This window comes from Pristiophorus japonicus, chromosome 16 (genome assembly GCF_044704955.1).
Source record: "Pristiophorus japonicus isolate sPriJap1 chromosome 16, sPriJap1.hap1, whole genome shotgun sequence".
Classification (NCBI taxonomy): Eukaryota; Metazoa; Chordata; class Chondrichthyes; family Pristiophoridae; genus Pristiophorus; species Pristiophorus japonicus.
The window spans coordinates 60,083,306-60,100,385 of NC_091992.1; the positions used below are offsets into that span (position 1 = coordinate 60,083,306).

The 17,080-nt window shown below is 48.6% G+C and overlaps 1 protein-coding gene across 2 annotated transcripts in view; it reads right to left on the reverse strand.

Annotated features, from left to right (window-relative positions):
- The window catches only part of LOC139226535 (protein spinster homolog 3-like), a 184,616-nt gene that overhangs the window by 136,091 nt on the left and 31,445 nt on the right, over nucleotides 1-17,080 (reverse strand). For both annotated transcript variants that reach the window (XM_070857369.1, XM_070857368.1), the window contains exons 4-6: nucleotides 16,435-16,586; nucleotides 11,978-12,044; nucleotides 8,980-9,122 (exon numbers count right to left, since the gene is read on the reverse strand). In XM_070857369.1, the coding sequence (XP_070713470.1) occupies nucleotides 8,980-9,122; nucleotides 11,978-12,044; nucleotides 16,435-16,586 (362 nt within the window). The remainder of the gene's footprint in view (nucleotides 1-8,979; nucleotides 9,123-11,977; nucleotides 12,045-16,434; nucleotides 16,587-17,080) is intronic.

Consider the following 17,080-nt stretch of genomic DNA (forward strand, 5'->3'; position numbering starts at 1 on the left):
ATGAACTTGGCTGCTGCTGCCCTCCCCTGATGAGTCATCCCTCTCAACAGTACTCAAAGCGGTGCATCTGTTTTGCAGGGAGATGACCGCAGGGGACCCCTGCACTACCTTCCTTGCACTGCTCTTCCTGCTGGTCTTCCATTCCCTCGCTGGCTGTGGACCCTTCACCTGCGGTAAGACCAACTCGCGACACGTGCTACTCACATCATTCTCAGCATCATGGATGCTCCAGAGTAAATCCACCCTCAACTCCAATTCCGCAAAGCGAACCGTCAGGAGCTGGACGCGGATACACTTCCCGCACACGTAGTAGTCAGGATACCAGAAGTGTCCCTGAGTTCCCACATGGTACAGGAGGAGCATATCACATGACCGAGCTCTCCTGCCATGACTTAACCCTTAGATACACTTAAATTGGCAACAACAATGCTGAAGTTTACTCACTGTTATAGAAGAGAAAAAGAAAAACTACTCACCAATCACCAGCCAATCACTTACCTCCTTGGCTGTGACGTTACCTTTCTGTTTCTTTCTACTTCTTTTTTGCCTTCTCCCTGTAGCTGCACAAGCTCCGCCTTTATAGGCCTCTCGCTGACCCCGGACTCACGCCTCAGCGACGCACCTCCCGACTGCTGAATTGCGGCCTTTATAGGCCTCTCCGACCCCGAACTCACGCCTCAGCGACATCATTTCTATATTTTCCTTCTTTCCCCGCCTCCTACTCTCTCTCTCACACTAACTAGGCCAGACTCTGCTCTCTCGCAGCGCTCTGCCTCCCACAGAAACAAATTACAAGCCCTATCCTTCATTGCCTTGCCTCAATCTTCAAAATGAGCTCAGTTTCGCCATTTACTCATCCCCCAAATCACTCCCTCACTCACCCCCTCCCTCCAAAGCATTCACTCGAGCAAAAACCCTGCTCCCTGATGCCTCGAAAGACATCACCTTTTCTCCCGGGTAGTATTACCAACTCTGGTCGTAGCCATTCCTGGAGGTACGGTCATGTGACCATCTCACCACATGACTTCTCACCATGTGTTGCCTGATCACGTGACATCTGGTCACATGACTTCTACAAATAATATTGCATTTGCCTTATAAAGTCTGTGTGCGCTCTAGTTGAGTATTTCTGCTCGAGGGGGCGCACTGTGGCTGGAGGTTTATATCACGGATCTCCTGGGCAGTTGGAGGCAGCGCTCGGGGTGGGGGGGAACATTAACAGGGTGGGAAAGCTGGAAATCCCAGGGACACGGAGACCCGGCCGAATTTAATGGCAGGACCTTGTTATCATTCTCTTACTCTGTTTCCCACTCGCGTCCGGCCAGATTGAAGGTTGGTCAGCCACCAGGCGGGGAAGCCTGTGGTCAAAGGCCGCAGCCGGGAACCATTGACAATCCCCCAAAAGATTGCAGCTTGGTGTCGGATTTCGCATCTTTGCCAAGTTACCTCCCCCTGATTTAAAATTCCACCAAGTGTCTCCCGGGCTGAGTGAGCACTGTCTACACAAGCCACTGGGATTTGCTTTCTTTACCCAATGCCCAGTGGGTTCTGTCCCCTGCCTGTGACTCTCCCGGCAGGCATTCCTACCTGGGCTGCACTCAGGAGATGTTTAAACAGCCAGCACCCGGGCAGTATAGGGGATCATTTACCCACTGCGGCGATGCATGGAATGGAAGCCCCACCTTTCGCTAGCCTGAAATAGGGCAACAGTCAGTGCGGGACAACTCAGGGCCTTAGGTTAGGAGTAGAAACACGCAGGAGTCAGGGCACCTGCTCCTCATCACTATCCCTGACCCCACTCCACGGGATAGCGGGGGGGGGTGTGAGTGAGTGTGTGAGTGTGTGTGTGTGTGTGTGGGGGGGTTTGTGGGTGTGTGTGTGTGTGTGTGTGTGAGTGGGTGTGTGTGTGTGTGTGTGTGTGTGTGTGAGTGTGTGTGTGAGTGGGTGTGTGTGTGTGTGTGTGTGGGGGGGGGGTTTGTGGGTGTGTGTGTGTGTGAGTGGGTGTGTGTGTGTGTGTGTGTGAGAGTGGGTGTGTGTGTGTGTGTGTGTGAGTGGGTATGTGGGTGTGTGTGAGAGGGTGTGTGAGAGGGTGTGTGTGAGTGGGTGGGTGTGTATGAGTGTGTGTGTGTGTGTGTGTGTGTGTGTGTGTGTCTGTGTGGGTGTGTGTGTGCGAGTGGGTGTGTGTGTGTGTGGGCGTGTGTGTGGGTGTGTGTGCGTGAGAGGGTGTGTGTGAGTGGGTGCGTACGGGTGGGTGTGTGTGTGGGTGGGTGAGTATGAGTGTGTGTGTGGGTGTGTGTGTGTGTGTGTGAGTGTGTGTGTGTGGGTGTGTGTGAGTGGGTGTGTGTGTGTGTGTGTGAATAGGTGTGTGTGTGTGGGTGTGTGTGTGTGAGTGTGTGTGTGTGTGTGTGTGAGAGTGGGTGTGTGTGTGTGTGTGAGTGGGTGTGTGTGTGTGTGTGTGTGAGTGGGTGTGTGTGTGTGTGTGTGTGTGTGTGAGTGGGTGTGTGTGTGTGAGTGGGTGTGTGTGTGGGTGTGTATGAGTGGGTGTGTGTGTGTGTGTGGGTGCATGTGTGTGGGTGGGTGTGTGTGAGTGTGTGTGAGTAAGTGTGTGTGTGAATGTAAGTGTGTGTGAGTGTGTGTGTACGTGTATGTGAGTGTGTGTGAATGTGCGTGTGAGTGTCTGTGTGTGAGTGCACGTGTGTGTGTATGTGGGAGTGTGTGTAGGTGTGTGTGTGAGTGAGTGTGAATATGTATGTGGGTGTGAGTGTGTGTGTGTGTGATGCCTGCGTCTGCGCACATTCGGAGACTGAACTCCAGGATATAGTCGATGTATTCACCGAGGCATATGAAAGCATGGGCCTTACGCTTAACATCCGTAAGACAAATGTCCTCCACCAGCCTGTCCTCACCGCACAGCACTACCCCCCAGTCATCAAGATTCACGGCGCGGCCTTCGACAACGTGGACCATTTCCCATATCTCGGGAGCCTCTTGTCAACAAAGGCAGACATTGATGCGGAGATTCAACATTGCCTCCAGTGCGCCAGTGCAGCCATCGGCCGTCTGAGGAAATGAGTGTTTGAAGACCAGGTCCTCAAATCTACCACCAAGCTCATGGTCTACAGGGCTGCAGTAATTCCCGCCCTCCTATATGGGTCAGAGACATGTACGACTTACAGAAGACATATCAAGTCGCTGGAGATACATCACCAACAATGTCTCCGCAAGATACTGCAAATCCCCTGGGAGGACAGACGCACCAACATCAGTGTCCTCACCCAGGCTAACATCCCCAGTATTGAAGCACTGACCATGATAGATCAGCTTCGCTGGGCAGGCCACTTAGTTCGCATGCCAGACACGAGACTCCCTAAACAACTGCTATATGCGGAGCTCCATCATGGCAAACAAGCCAAAGGTGGGCAGCAGAAACGGTACAAGGACACCCTCAAAGCCTCCCTGGTGAAGTGTGACATCACCACTGACACCTGGGAGATCCTGGCTGAAGACCGCCCGAGGTGGAGAAAGTGCATCCGGGAGGGCGCTGAGCTCTTTGAATCTCAACGCTGCGAGCATGAAGAGGTCAGGCGCAGGCAGCGGAAGGAGCATGTGGTAAATCAGTGCCCCCCTGCCTTTCCCCGACGAATATCTGTCCCTGTGACAGGGTTTGTGGTGCCCGTATTGGACTGTTCAGCCACCAAAGAACTCACTTTAGGAGTGGAAGCAAGTCTTCCTCGATTTCGAGAGACTGCCTATGATGATGTATGTGGGTGTGAGTGTGAATGTGGGTGTGAGTGTAAGTGTGAGCATGTATGTTTGTGTGAGTGTGAGTGTATAGGTGGGTGTGAGTGCTTGTGTGAGTGTGTAGGTGGGTGTGAGTGAGTGTGAGTGCGTGTGTATGAGTGTATGCGTGTGTGAGTGTGTAAGTGGGTGTGACTGTGGGTGTGAATGTGAGTGTAACTGTGAGTATGTATGTTTGAGTGTGTAAGTATGCGTGTGAGTGAGTATGTGAGTGAGTGTGTGAGTGAATATGTGAATGAGTGTGTGAGTGAGTGTGTGAATATGGTGTGTGAGTGTAAGTGTGAGTATGTATGTGTGAATGAGTGTGTGTGTGAATATGTATGTGTGTGAGTTGTGAGTATGTATGTGTGTGTGTGCGTGTATGTGTGTGTGTGTGTGAGCGTGTGTGTGTGTGAGAGCGTGTTTGCGTGTGTGAGCGAGTCTGTGTGTGTGTGTGAGGGTGTGCTGGTGTTCAGGACCAAGCCCCTCTGCGATGCGCTCCACAGTCTAGATTTGCACCTGAGGACGGGGGTCGGGTGCCAGAGGGCAGTCAGCATTCACGGCTCTTCACCGTAGCATAGCAACAATCAATGTTTTCAGAAGTAGAGGAGAGATAAATAACAGGGAAAATAAACTGCCAGTTGTCTCTGTGTCCACAGGGTGGCGCTGTCTGGTTGCGATTGAAACCTTCCTGCTCAAAGCTGAGTTCTGATTGCAACCAATGTTTACTTTCCCATTATCTGCAGTCGGTTATTTGTGGTTGGTTTTGTGTGTGCACTTGCTGGAAGTGACTAGCTTAATTTGGAGCTTTATATCTGACTAATTAAATCTCAGCCGTGGCTCAGTTGGTAGCCCTCTCACCTCTGAGGCTCCACTCCAGTCCCAAAGAGCTTTACAGCCAACAAAGTACTTTTGAAGTGTAGTCGCCGTTGTATTGTGGGAAACAAGCAGCCAGTATTTGTACAGCAAAATCCCATAAACAACAATGAGACAATGGCCACATAATCTGTTTTAGGTGTTTGTTGAGGGATAAATATTGACCAGGACACCGGGGATAACTCCCCTGCTCTTCTTCAAATAGTGCCATGGAATCTTTTCGGTCCACCTGAGGGAGCAGACTGGGCCTCGGCACTCCCTCAGTACTGCACTGGGAGTGTCAGCCGAGATTTATGTGCTCAAATCTGAACTTGAACCCACAACCTTCTGGCTGCGAGGTGAGAGTGCGACCCACTGAGGCACGGCTGACACACAGCCCACATCACCCTTCGTACTTCAATTCAGTGCCTATAGTCCTCCCAGCTCTCTCAGCTCTGGAGCCTACAGGCTCGGCTTCGTTTCGTTTTGTTTTTTTTATTCATTCTCAGGATGTGGGCATCGCTGGCAAGGCCGGCATTTGTTGCCCGTCCCTAATTGCCCTCGAGAAGGTGGTGGTGAGCCACCTTCTTGAACCGCTACAGTCCGTGTGGTGAAGGTTCTGCCACAGTGACTTTGTCGTAGCGGTTTGGTACAACTGAGCGGCTCGCTGGGCCATTTCAGAGGACAGTTAAGAGTCAACCACATTGCTGTGGGTCTGGAGTCACATATAGGCCAGACCGGGTAAGGGCGGCAGATTTCCTTCCCTAAAGGAACATCAGTGAACCAGATGGGTTTTTACAACAATCCGGCAGTTTCATGGTTACCATTACTGACTCTAGTTTTTTTGCTCCAGATTTATTTAATTAACTGAATTTAAATTCCCCGGCTGCCGTGGTGGGATTTGAATTTGTGTCTCCAGTCTCCACTAGTCCAGTAACATAACCACTATGCTACTGTTCCTGAAAATTCTGCAGTGATTGTTCGCAACTCAGATCAGCAGGCCCCTAACTATGGCAACAATGGTCTGTGTTTATACTTGTAATGTATGCACCTGTGAGTATGCTCACAGGTTTGTGGAGCTCTTGAGATGGCCCTGATTCTGTCGAGGAGGCTCAGGCACGTGGGGCGATGCCGTCTGGACGGAATTCCTCATCGGCGCCAAGCCCCAAAACCTCCCTCAGGAGCCGCCGCCTCACAACTTGAGCCTCCTCGGGGAAATCTTCAAAGAACTCTCTGAGATTGATTAAGTATGACCTCTGGAAGTCTAGTGTTGATTGAGCCCGATAGACAAAGAGAGGACTCCCGCGTAGAGAGCCCTCCATCGGGGACCCCCGCCTCCTCCGGACGGCAAGATGGTGCGCCATGGTGTGTCCGGACAGCAGACAAGGATGACAATGTGGAGAGTGTGCAGGAGCAGCCCGTACAGGAATCCCCTCCCTGCAGAACTGAAATTTACGCGGTTTTTCTTTGGCGCTCGCCACTTTTTTTGGTGTAAATTTTTTAATTAAAGTTTCCCCAAGGAATCTGCGCCAGCGTAACTGAGTTAGTTACGATTTTTTTAGGTTTGTTTTTATTGACGTCATAGATGGCTTTACCTCATGTCCGCAAGAAACAGAGAGGATAGAAAATAGTGGATTTTCAAAAACCATTTGATCAGGTACTAAGAGACTTATGGTAAAGGTTATTGCTCATGGAATTACGAGGAATATGGTCACATGGATGGAGAGGTAGCTGGAGCAAAGGGTAGGGATAAAAGGCAGTTTGTCAGACTAGAAATATGTAAATGGAATTTGCAACAAACATCAAGTAGCTCTGTCATGCTTTGGTCTGGTAGCTGCCCCTTTAAATGAGATATTGTTCATGAGAGGCTCAGTCTGTATAATTCCATATGTTGTGAGGTTTGTTATTGTTGTATGCCCAGTAACAGGCTTGAGATTAAGTTGAACTTATATAGGCTTCATTACTAGTACATTGGTGCCTCTTTGAATGAGGCCGGCAGTTACTACTTTCTAATGAGCTGTGGCAGTCTGTCGAGGAGCACAAAAAGGGACAAATTTGAAAAAAGTTCTTTGAGGTGCGGCGTTAAATCGAACAAACTGAAATCTTCCTAAAAAGGCAGGCAGAGTTTATCTGGCCACCATGGTGTGCAAGGAGATAAGAAAGAGGCAACATGTAACAGTTTCTAACTGCAGAATAGAGTTAGGCTGGCAGGTTGGGCAGACAGGTGGCAGGTACAGTTCAGTTCAATTGAGAAAACATGGAACATAAGAATAGAGAACGGAGGATCATTGTAAGCGATAACATTTCTAATGGAGTAAAGGGGCAGAGAAGCCTTGTTGAGCTGATGCACAGGTCAGTGCAAGTGGATAAGGCCATAAAAAGGAAAATGGAAGTGTTTGGTTTAGTACCTCGAGTTGTAGAATGCAAACGCAAAGAAGTAACGCTCAACTTATACAAGATCTTGGTTAGGCTGCAGTTAGAGCACTGTGTGTAGTTTTGGGTATCCCATTCTAGGAAGGAGATAAAAGCAAAAGGAAAGGGTCAGTGTAGATTCACTGGGACGTTACCAGGGACGAGGGGTTACTATTGCTAAGAGAGACTTGAGAAGTTCAGGCTTTTCACTGGAGCTGAGAAGGTTAAGGGGTGACTTGATAGAGGGCTTCAAGATTATGAAGGGTTATAATAAGATAACCAGTGAGAGGTTGTTTCCACTGGGGAGATAATAATCAGCATGCACAAATTTATGATAATCTCAAAAACTAAAGAAGGGATTAGAAAATTACTTTACACAAAGGGTGGCTAGATTGTAGAATTCTCTGCCATGAGCTGTTGAAGCAGAGTCGATAAGAACTTTTAAACCTGAGAACGAGGAGTATTAATGGGTACATGGGGAGAGTGTGATTAATGGGTACATGGGGAGAGTGTGATTAATAGGTACATGGGGAGAGTGTGATTAATGGGTACATGGGGAGAGTGTGATTAATGGGTACATGGGGAGAGTGTGATTAATAGGTACATGGGGAGAGTGTGATTAACGGGTACATGGGGAGAGTGTGATTAATGGGTACATGGGGAGAGTGTGATTAACGGGTACATGGGGAGAGTGTGATTAATGGGTACATGGGGAGAGTGTGATTAATGGGTACATGGGGAGAGTGTGATTAATGGGTACATGGGGAGAGTGTGATTAATAGGTACATGGGGAGAGTGTGATTAATGGGTACATGGGGAGAGTGTGATTAACGGGTACATGGGGAGAGTGTGATTAACGGGTACATGGGGAGAGTGTGATTAATGGGTACATGGGGAGAGTGTGATTAATGGGTACATGGGGAGAGTGTGATTAATGGGTACATGGGGAGAGTGTGATTAATGGGTACATGGGGAGAGTGTGATTAATGGGTACATGGGGAGAGTGTGATTAATGGGTACATGGGGAGAGTGTGATTAATAGGTACATGGGGAGAGTGTGATTAACGGGTACGTGGGAAGAGTGTGATTAACGGGTACATGGGGAGAGTGTGATTAACGGGTACATGGGGAGAGTGTGATTAATGGGCACATGGGGAGAGTGTGATTAATGGGTACATGGGGAGAGTGTGATTAATGGGTACATGGGGAGAGTGTGATTAATAGGTACATGGGGAGAGTGTGACTAACGGGTACATGGGGAGAGTGTGATTAACGGGTACATGGGGAGAGTGTGATTAACGGGTACATGGGGAGAGTGTGATTAATGGGTACATGGGGAGAGTGTGATTAATGGGTACATGTGGAGAGTGTGATTAACGGGTACATGGAGAGAGTGTGATTAATGGGTACATGGGGAGAGTGTGATTAACGGGTACATGGGGAGAGTGTGATTAACGGGTACATGGGGAGAGTGTGATTAATGGGTATGTGGGGAGAGTGTGATTAATGGGTACATGGAAAGAGTGTGATTAACGGGTACATGGGTAGAACTGGAGAGCGCAATTAAAGTATTAAAGTAGACTGGGTTTAAGAAGAGGAGTGTTAAAGGGAAGGGGAAGCAAGCGGGAAAGTTGTGTTAGACTTGGAGGCTCGAGGAACAAGCAGGAACATGACGGGGTGGAATAGCTGGTTTCTCTGCTGCACCACTCTACCATTCCAAGTTTGGCACTGGGCTGCGTGTCACATGACAGGGGCAATGGGTTGACTCCTGATCTCGCATTGGCAGCAGCTGCCTCCGCCTGTTCAAATTGTTCTTTCGTTTTTTATTCATTCCCAGCAGCAACAACAACAACAACAACAACAGCTCTGCATTTGCCTTAAACGTAGTAAAAACGCCCCCCAGACTCCGAGTGAACCAGAGGAGGAAGCACCTACTTGCAGGACAGGTACTTGAGATCCTGCTGCCAGGAGGTTATGGCGAGCGGTGAGTCCGTGTGATTCTCTGAGGCTCCACGAGGCGGGTTTGGGACCAGGAAGATGAGGACGAGAAAGACCAGGAGCCCGATACATGGGGTCACCTGTGGAGGCAAGCAAATCGAGCGTGCTGCTAATGGAAATATTTAAAGTATAATCAGGAACAGGCCACAATAGTTGTTTTCTCGGCCAATATTTATCCCTCAATCTACATTTCAAAAATAGATTATCTGGTCATTATCACATTGCTGTGTGTGGGAGCTTTCTGTGTGCAAATTGGCTGTTGCATTTCCCACATTACAACAGTGACTACACTCTGAAAAGTACTTCATTGGCTGTAAAGCGCTTTGAGACATCCGATGGTCATGAAAGGCTCTATATAAATGTACGTCATTCTTTTTTTCTCTCTAAAATTGCAGAGGGGAAAGATGCTCCTGTGAAAGTACTTTAAATCTAAAGGTATCCCCGATAGTTAAATATTGTTCAAGTATTCCAAGGAGCTGTCCCATATTTTCCACCCAGCTGGAGACTTAGTGCAGTCCAGCTGGAGACTTGGTACAGTCCAGCATGTGACTTGGTACAGCCCAGCTGGAGACTTAGTGCAGTCCAGCTGGTGACTTGGTACAGTCCAGCATGTGACTTGGTACAGCCCAGCTGGAGACTTGGTACAGTCCAGCTGGTGACTTGGTACAGTCCAGCATGTGACTTGGTACAGCCCAGCTGGTGACTTGGTACAGTCCAGCATGTGACTTGGTACAGCCCAGCTGGAGACTTGGTACAGTCCAGCTGGTGACTTGGTACACCTCTTTTAGTTGAAAAACAAAAATAACAGTTAAATCAAGTGCCCCCCGATCTGGGGGACACTCCAAACACTTATCACGGCCCTTTTTGTATTTTTTTTTGTTGCTTTTTTTGTGGGGTTTTTTTGGGCCCTAAAACTGTAAATTTACAAGTGCCCCCAATAAAAGGGGAAGGGGACACTAAAACCGGCAATTAAAACAAATTAAACTTTAAAAGATATAAAATCAAATTAAAATTTGGTTGCCGGGGGTAATAATGCACTCCAGTCCCTCCGGCGCCCACCTCTCGCGGAAGGCCGCGAGCGTACCGGTGGACACCGCGTGCTCCATCTCCATCTCCAGGGACACCCTGGCTTGGATGTAGGCGCGGAAGAGAGGCAGGCAGTCAGGTGAACGATCCCCTCGACCGCCCGCTGCCTGGACCGGCTAATGGGATGACTTGGTACAGCCCAGCTGGAGACTTAGTGCAGTCCAGCATGTGACTTGGTACAGCCCAGCTGGAGACTTGGTACAGCCCTCATTAGACGGTTCAGGAATTAGCACCCTCCCGGGAAAGCTTTGCACATTGCCTTACGTTTGAGAAGACAGTGGCCCTGACAGTGCCCACAAGCCCTAGGGTCCCTGCAATGTTCCAGGTTTAGGTATGCGAAGGGCGTGTGCCTAAACCCGGAACTTGCGATCTGCCAAGAATCCGCTTGACATCCGCCGCATCCGGCGGGCGGAGAGTTGACCTGTTTGTCCAACTTCTGCCCAGCGAATGGCCGTGAAATTCTTACGACTGATAAAAGCAGGCGTAAGGCCTTCTTTTATCAGCGTAAGACTTTTAAAGGACAGAGAAATACATTTTTTCAATAATTTAAACATTTAAAAACCTGAGAAATAATGCAAGTTCTTTTTAAACCCTTTACAATATGTAAATTTATTTTTCAAGAAATTACATTTTTGTTTTAAATAATTAATGAAATTCTTTTTTGAGTAATTGTGATTTTTTTTAATGTATTTTTTGGGGTATTCCCAGTCACAAATATGGTGATTCTGTATATACAGAACTCATAACATAAGAACATCAGAATTAGGAACAGAAGTAGGCCATTTAGCCCCTCGAGCCTGCTCCGCCATTCAACAAGATCATGGCTGATCTGGCCGTGGACTCAGCTCCACTTACCCGCCCGCTCCCCATAACCCTTAATTCCCTTATTGGTTACCACCACAAGTATGAATGGGAATACCTCTACTTGGATTGGTTGGGCCGGCCCATGTATCCCTGGGACGGGTGTGAAGCGCCGAGGTCCCTGGAATACGTGGGCCTCCACATAGGCCTAGGACCACAAGTCTCTGAACCTCGTGGACCACCAGGTAAGTTTGTAGAAATTTTTCAGGTCGGAGGCATCCGCCCGCAATTCTGGGCCAGTGTGTGAGACGTTACTCAAACAACATACAGCACACTCCATGACACCTTCACAAAAGCATGTCAATGGCTATCTGCGGTGTTTGACATGTGCTGACTGTGTGAGGATTAGATTATGCCATTGATTAACAGCTCAGTGTTAAACTGTTTCTAACACCTGGATGGACTGTGAGTTTGCTGAACGTAAGGCAGGCAATACTTCGACTCTCTACCTGTACATGGAGCATCTGTGAGATTACAGAAACCAATTCACATAACAAGGGGTTTCGTTATTAATGCCCCTGGGTCACACTTTCACCTAATTAGATATTCGGTGCATTCCAGGTTGTAGGGGACGCAGGGTCCACTTATAGGGAAGTCCGGTGACACTGAATCTGTGAGAGCTGATTCGGGGTCATTTTGACTTTGTGCAATAGTGTTAAAGGGGCGCTAGCCAATCAGCCTCCTGCTTTACATCTCTCCCAATTTCCAATTCAATTGACTTCAGTGGAAATAACAATTGGGAGGGATCGAATGCGGGCTGGCATTCACCCAATTTACACTATCACACAAAGTCAATATCACCTCCACTGATTTCCACTTCAACTTACTCCTCCTCACTGAGTATCTGCAAGGTGGTGTGGGTCTGAATTTAGGATTTCCCCCTTGTGCCGGGGGAACGTTGTTGCATTTCACTATAGTGATAGAACTCCCCGCAACGATCACACCATAGTAAAGAAGCCTGTGTTAATCACACAACAATCGGTCTTACCCTCATCGCCCAGTGCCAATCGCCAGTCAATCTCAGTACTCCGGACCCAAGAATGTAACCCAGGCCACTGCAACAGAAATAAAACACATTTAACTCTCCTAATATACCAACAGCAAAGTTCATTCTGTATTACAGACCCTTGTCTGCCCAACTCACAATTCTTCTATTTTAAACCTCCCAGCTGTAGTGATCAGTTCCAACATCAGAGAACTGGACTTAACCTAAAGCAGCTCTTACTGAAGGAAACCTGATGTGAAACCTGAGGTGATTAACAGCTGTGCGGTTTTTAATTTATACACCCGTCAACGAATGGAGTCTCTTGGCCAAGGATGCCAGCCATGATGAATATCGCCAATACCCTCACAGTCTCCAAAAGTCACCAACTGCGGGAGCATTCATCAACCAATGGAGCCGACACTTGGGTGGAGGTGGGGGGTGTTGGAGGGGGAAGGGGTTGGAAGTAGGGGGGGTGGAGGTAGGGGAGGGGGTTGGAAGTGGGGGCGTGGAGGTGGGTGGAGGAGTGGGGATGGAGGTTGGTGGTGGTGGGATTGCGGGTGAGGTTGGGGCTGGGGGTGAGATTGGGGGTGGGGGTGAGGTTGGAGGTGGGGGTGAGGTTGGGGTGGGGTGAGGTTGGGGGTGGGGTGAGGTTGGGGTGGGGTTGGGGGTGAGGTGGGGGTGGGGTTGGAGGTGGGGCTTGGGTTGAGATGGGCGTGGGATTGAGGTGGTGTTGGAGGTGGGTGGGTGAGGTTGAGGTGGGGTTGAGGTTGGAAGTGGGGTTGGGTTGGGAGGTGGGAGTGGGTTTAGGGGTGGGAGGTTGGGGTGGGGCTGGGGGTGAGGTTGGGATGGGAGGTGGGGGTGGGTTTAGGGGTGGGAGATTGGGGTGGGGGTGTGGGTGAGGTTGGGATGGGAGGTGGGGGTGGGTTTAGGGGTGGGAGATTGGGGTGGGGGTTGGGGTGGGGAGTTGGGTTGGGGGCGGGGTTGAGTTGTGGGGTTGGGGGTGGGCTCACTTTTGGGTGCGGGTCAAGACACCCCCAAAGAAAATCACAAAGTTCCATAGAGAGAACAGCCCCCTTATAAGGGGGGAGGGGAGGGGCTATTACTGCTGGACCAGGGCTGCCAACTAAAGAACGAGTGACAAACCGGCCTGCACGGTACCACATTCCCCATCCACACCTGCTCTGGTGGGTGCCATGGTGACACAGGAACCCAGCAGCAACATTCTCATTGGTGGAAACTGCACCTTCCCCTCTCCCGCCCACCACCTCTGGCTGGGTCAGAAAGGCAGGTTTGCGATGGGGGGACTCCAGAAGATTCTATGGCTCTGTGTATTGGCGTTCGAGCCAAGCGGTTATTCCCAAAGGGACTGATAGGCATAGTTCCCCATCCACACCGCAATTTCATCAGCGTTACCCAGCGCAGAAATAGGGCGAAACATAGAAAAAGATGCAGGAGTAGGCCATTCAGCCCTTCGAGCCTGCACCACCATTCAATAAGATCATGGCTGATCATTCCTTCAGTACCCCTTTCCTGCTTTCTCTCCATACCCCTTGATCCCCTTAACCGTAAGAGCCATATCTATCTCCCTCTTGAATATATCCAGTGAACTACCATCAACAACTCTCTGCGGCAGGGAATTCCACAGGTTAACAACTCTCTGAGTGAAGAAGTTTCTCCTCATCTCGGTCCTAAATGGCCTACCTCTTATTCTAAGACTTTGTCCCCTGGTTCTGGACTTCCCCAACATCGGGAACATTCTTCCCTCATCTAACCTGTCCAGTCCCGTCAGAATCTTATATGTTTCTATGAGATCCCCTCTCATCCTTCTCAACTCCAGTGAATAAAGGCCCAGTTGATCCAGTCTCTCCTCATATGACAGCCCAGCCATCCCTGGAATCAGTCTGGTGAACCTTCGCTGCACTCCCTCGATAGCAAGAACGTCCTTCCTCAGACTAGGAGACCAAAACTGAACACAATATTCCAGGTGAGGCCTCAGTAAGGCCCTGTACAACTGCAGTAAGATCTCCCTGCCTCTATATTCAAATCCCCTAGCTATGAAGACCAACATACTATTTGCCTTCTTTACTGCCTGCTGTAACTGCGTGCCCACTTTCAGTGACTGATGAACCATGACACCCAGGTCTCGTTGCACCTCCCCTTTTCCTAGTCTGCCGCCATTCAGATAATATTCTGCCTTTGTGTTTTTGCCCCCAAAATGGATAACCTCACATTTATCCACATTATACTGCATCTGCCATGCATTTGCCCACTCACCTAACCTGTCCAAGTCATCCTGCAGCCTCTTAGCGTCCTCCTCACAGCTCACACCGCCACCCAGTTTAGTGTCATCTGCAAACTTGGAGATATTACACTCAATTCCTTCATCCAAATCGTTAATGTATATTGTAAAGAGCTGGGGTCCCAGCACTGAGCCCTGCGGCACTCCACTAGTCACTGCCTGCCATTCTGAAAAGGACCCGTTTATCCCGACTCTCTGCTTCCTGTCTGCCAACCAGTTCCCTATCCACTTACCCCCAATACCACATGCTTTGATTTTGCACAACAATCTCTTGTGCGGGACTTTGTCAAAAGCCTTTTGAAAGTCCAAATACACCACATCCACTGGTTCTCCCTTGTCCACTCTGCTAGTTACATCCTCAAAAATTCCAGAAGATTCGTCAAGCATGATTTCCCTTTCATAAATCCATGCTGACTTGGTCCAATCCTGTCACCGCTTTCCAAATGCGCTGCTATTCCATCCTTCATGATCGATTCCAACATTTTCCCCACTACTGATGTCAAGCTAACCGGTCTATAATTGCCCATTTTCTCTCTCACTCCTTTTTTAAAAAGTGGTGTTACATTAGCTACCCTCCAGTCCATGGGAACTGATCCAGAGTCGATAGACTGTTGGAAAATGATCACCAATGCATCTACTATTTCTAGGGCCACTTCCTTGAGCACTCTGGGATGCAGACTATCAGGACCCGGGGATTTATCAACCCATTATCCCATCAATTTCCCTAACACAATTTCCCGCCTAATAAGGATATCCTTCAGTTCCTCCTTCTCACTAGACCCACTGTCCCCTAGTACCTTCGGAAGGTTATTTGCATCTTCTTTCATGAAGACAGAACAGAAGTATTGGTTCAATTGGTCTGCCATTTCTTTGTTCCCCATCATAATTTCACCTGAATCCGACTGCAAGGGACCTACGTTTGTCTTTACTAATCTTTTTCTCTTCACATATTTATAGAAGCTTTTGCAGTCAGTTTTTATGTTCCCTGGGAACTTCCTCTCGTACTCTATTTTCCCCCTCTTAATTAAACCCTTAGTCCTCCTCTGTTGAATGCTAAATTTCTCCCAGTTCTCAAGTTTGTTGCTTTTTCTAGCCAATTTATATGCCTCTTCCTTGGCTTGAACACTATCCTTAATTTCCTTTGTTAGCCATGGTTGTGCCACCTTCCCCGTTTTATTTTTACTCCAGACAGGGATGTATAATTGCTGAAGTTCATCCATGTGATCTTTAAATGTTTGCTATTGCTTATCCACCGTCAACCCTTTAAGTATCCTTTGCCAGTCTATTCTAGCCAATTCACGCCTCATACTGTCGAAGTTAACTTTCCTTAAGTTCAGGACCCGAGTTTCCAAATAAACTTTGTCACTCTCTTAATAAAGAATTCAACATATTATGGTCACTTTTCCCCACGGGGCCTCGCACAACAAGATTGCTAATTAGTCCCTTTTCATTACACATCACCCAGTCTAGGATGGCCAGCTCCCTGGTTGGTTCCTTGACATACTGGTTTAGAAAACCATCCCTAATACACTCCAGGAAATCCTCCTCCACCGCATTGCTACCAGTTACCAGTTAGGTTAGTCCAATCAATGTGTAGATTAAAGTCGCCCACGATTACTGCTGTACCTTTATTGTACACATCCCTTATTTCTTGTTTGATGCTGTCCCCAACCTCACTACTACTATTTGGTGGTCTATACACAACTCCCACTAGTGTTTTCTGCCCTTTGGAATTCCGCAGCTCCACCCATTCCGATTCCACATCATCCAGGCTAATGTCCCTCCTTACTATTGCATTGATTTCATCTTTAACCAGCAACGCCACCCCGCCTCCTTTTCCTTTCTGTCTATCCTTCCTAAATGCTGAATACCCCTGGATGTTGAGTTCCCAGCCTTGGTCACCCTGGAGTCATGTCTCCGTGATGCCAATCACATCGTATCCGTTAACTGCTATCTGCGCAGTTAATTCATCCACCTTATTCCGAATACTCCTCGCATTGAGGTACAGAGCCTTCAGGCTTGTTTTTTTAAACACACTTTGCCCCTTTAGAATTTTGCTATAATGTGGCCCTTTTTGTTTTTTGCCTTGGGTTTCTCTGCCCTTCACCTTTACTATTCTCCTTTTTATATTTTGCTTCTGACTTTCATGTCATGTACGTACCTTCCCACTGGGATCGCAATATAGAAGATGGAGAGCATCAATGTCCTTTTGGCATCTACAAAGAGGTCTGCAATGATGGTGGGTGCGATGGTGGAGTAACTGGCTTCCCCAATGCCAACAAATGCACGGCACGCAAGCAGCAACCAAAAGTACTGAGGAGAAAAATAAATTGAAAAATAAATGATGGCTCGGAAGCAGAAAGTCCAAGACACACCAGCGAACATTTCTCGGTTGGGAGGGCTATTGAGAACTGCATCTGGCAGGGGCAGTGGGTTAACACACCGCTCTTTCTCCTCTGAGCTCCTCGGTTCAAAGCCAGCCCAGTCCACAGGGTCTGATGTCAAATGTGTTGAGCAGTTTCAATGGACATCAATTCACTAGACTAAATTGCGTACACATTGGCACTAATCTGGCGATCGCATTTAGCTTCTGTGACATGGGAATTGGAACGTGTCTTTCTGGTGCGACTAGAGTGTTGATCTCAGATGGTCTCTAAGGCCCCTTTGATGGATCAGAGTAGAGTTCTTCGACAGCGCCATTAAACCTGTGACCTCCACCACAGAGGGCAACAGGCGCATGGGAACACCACCACCTCCAAGCTCCCCTCCCAGTCACACACCATCCTGACATGGAAATATATCGGCCG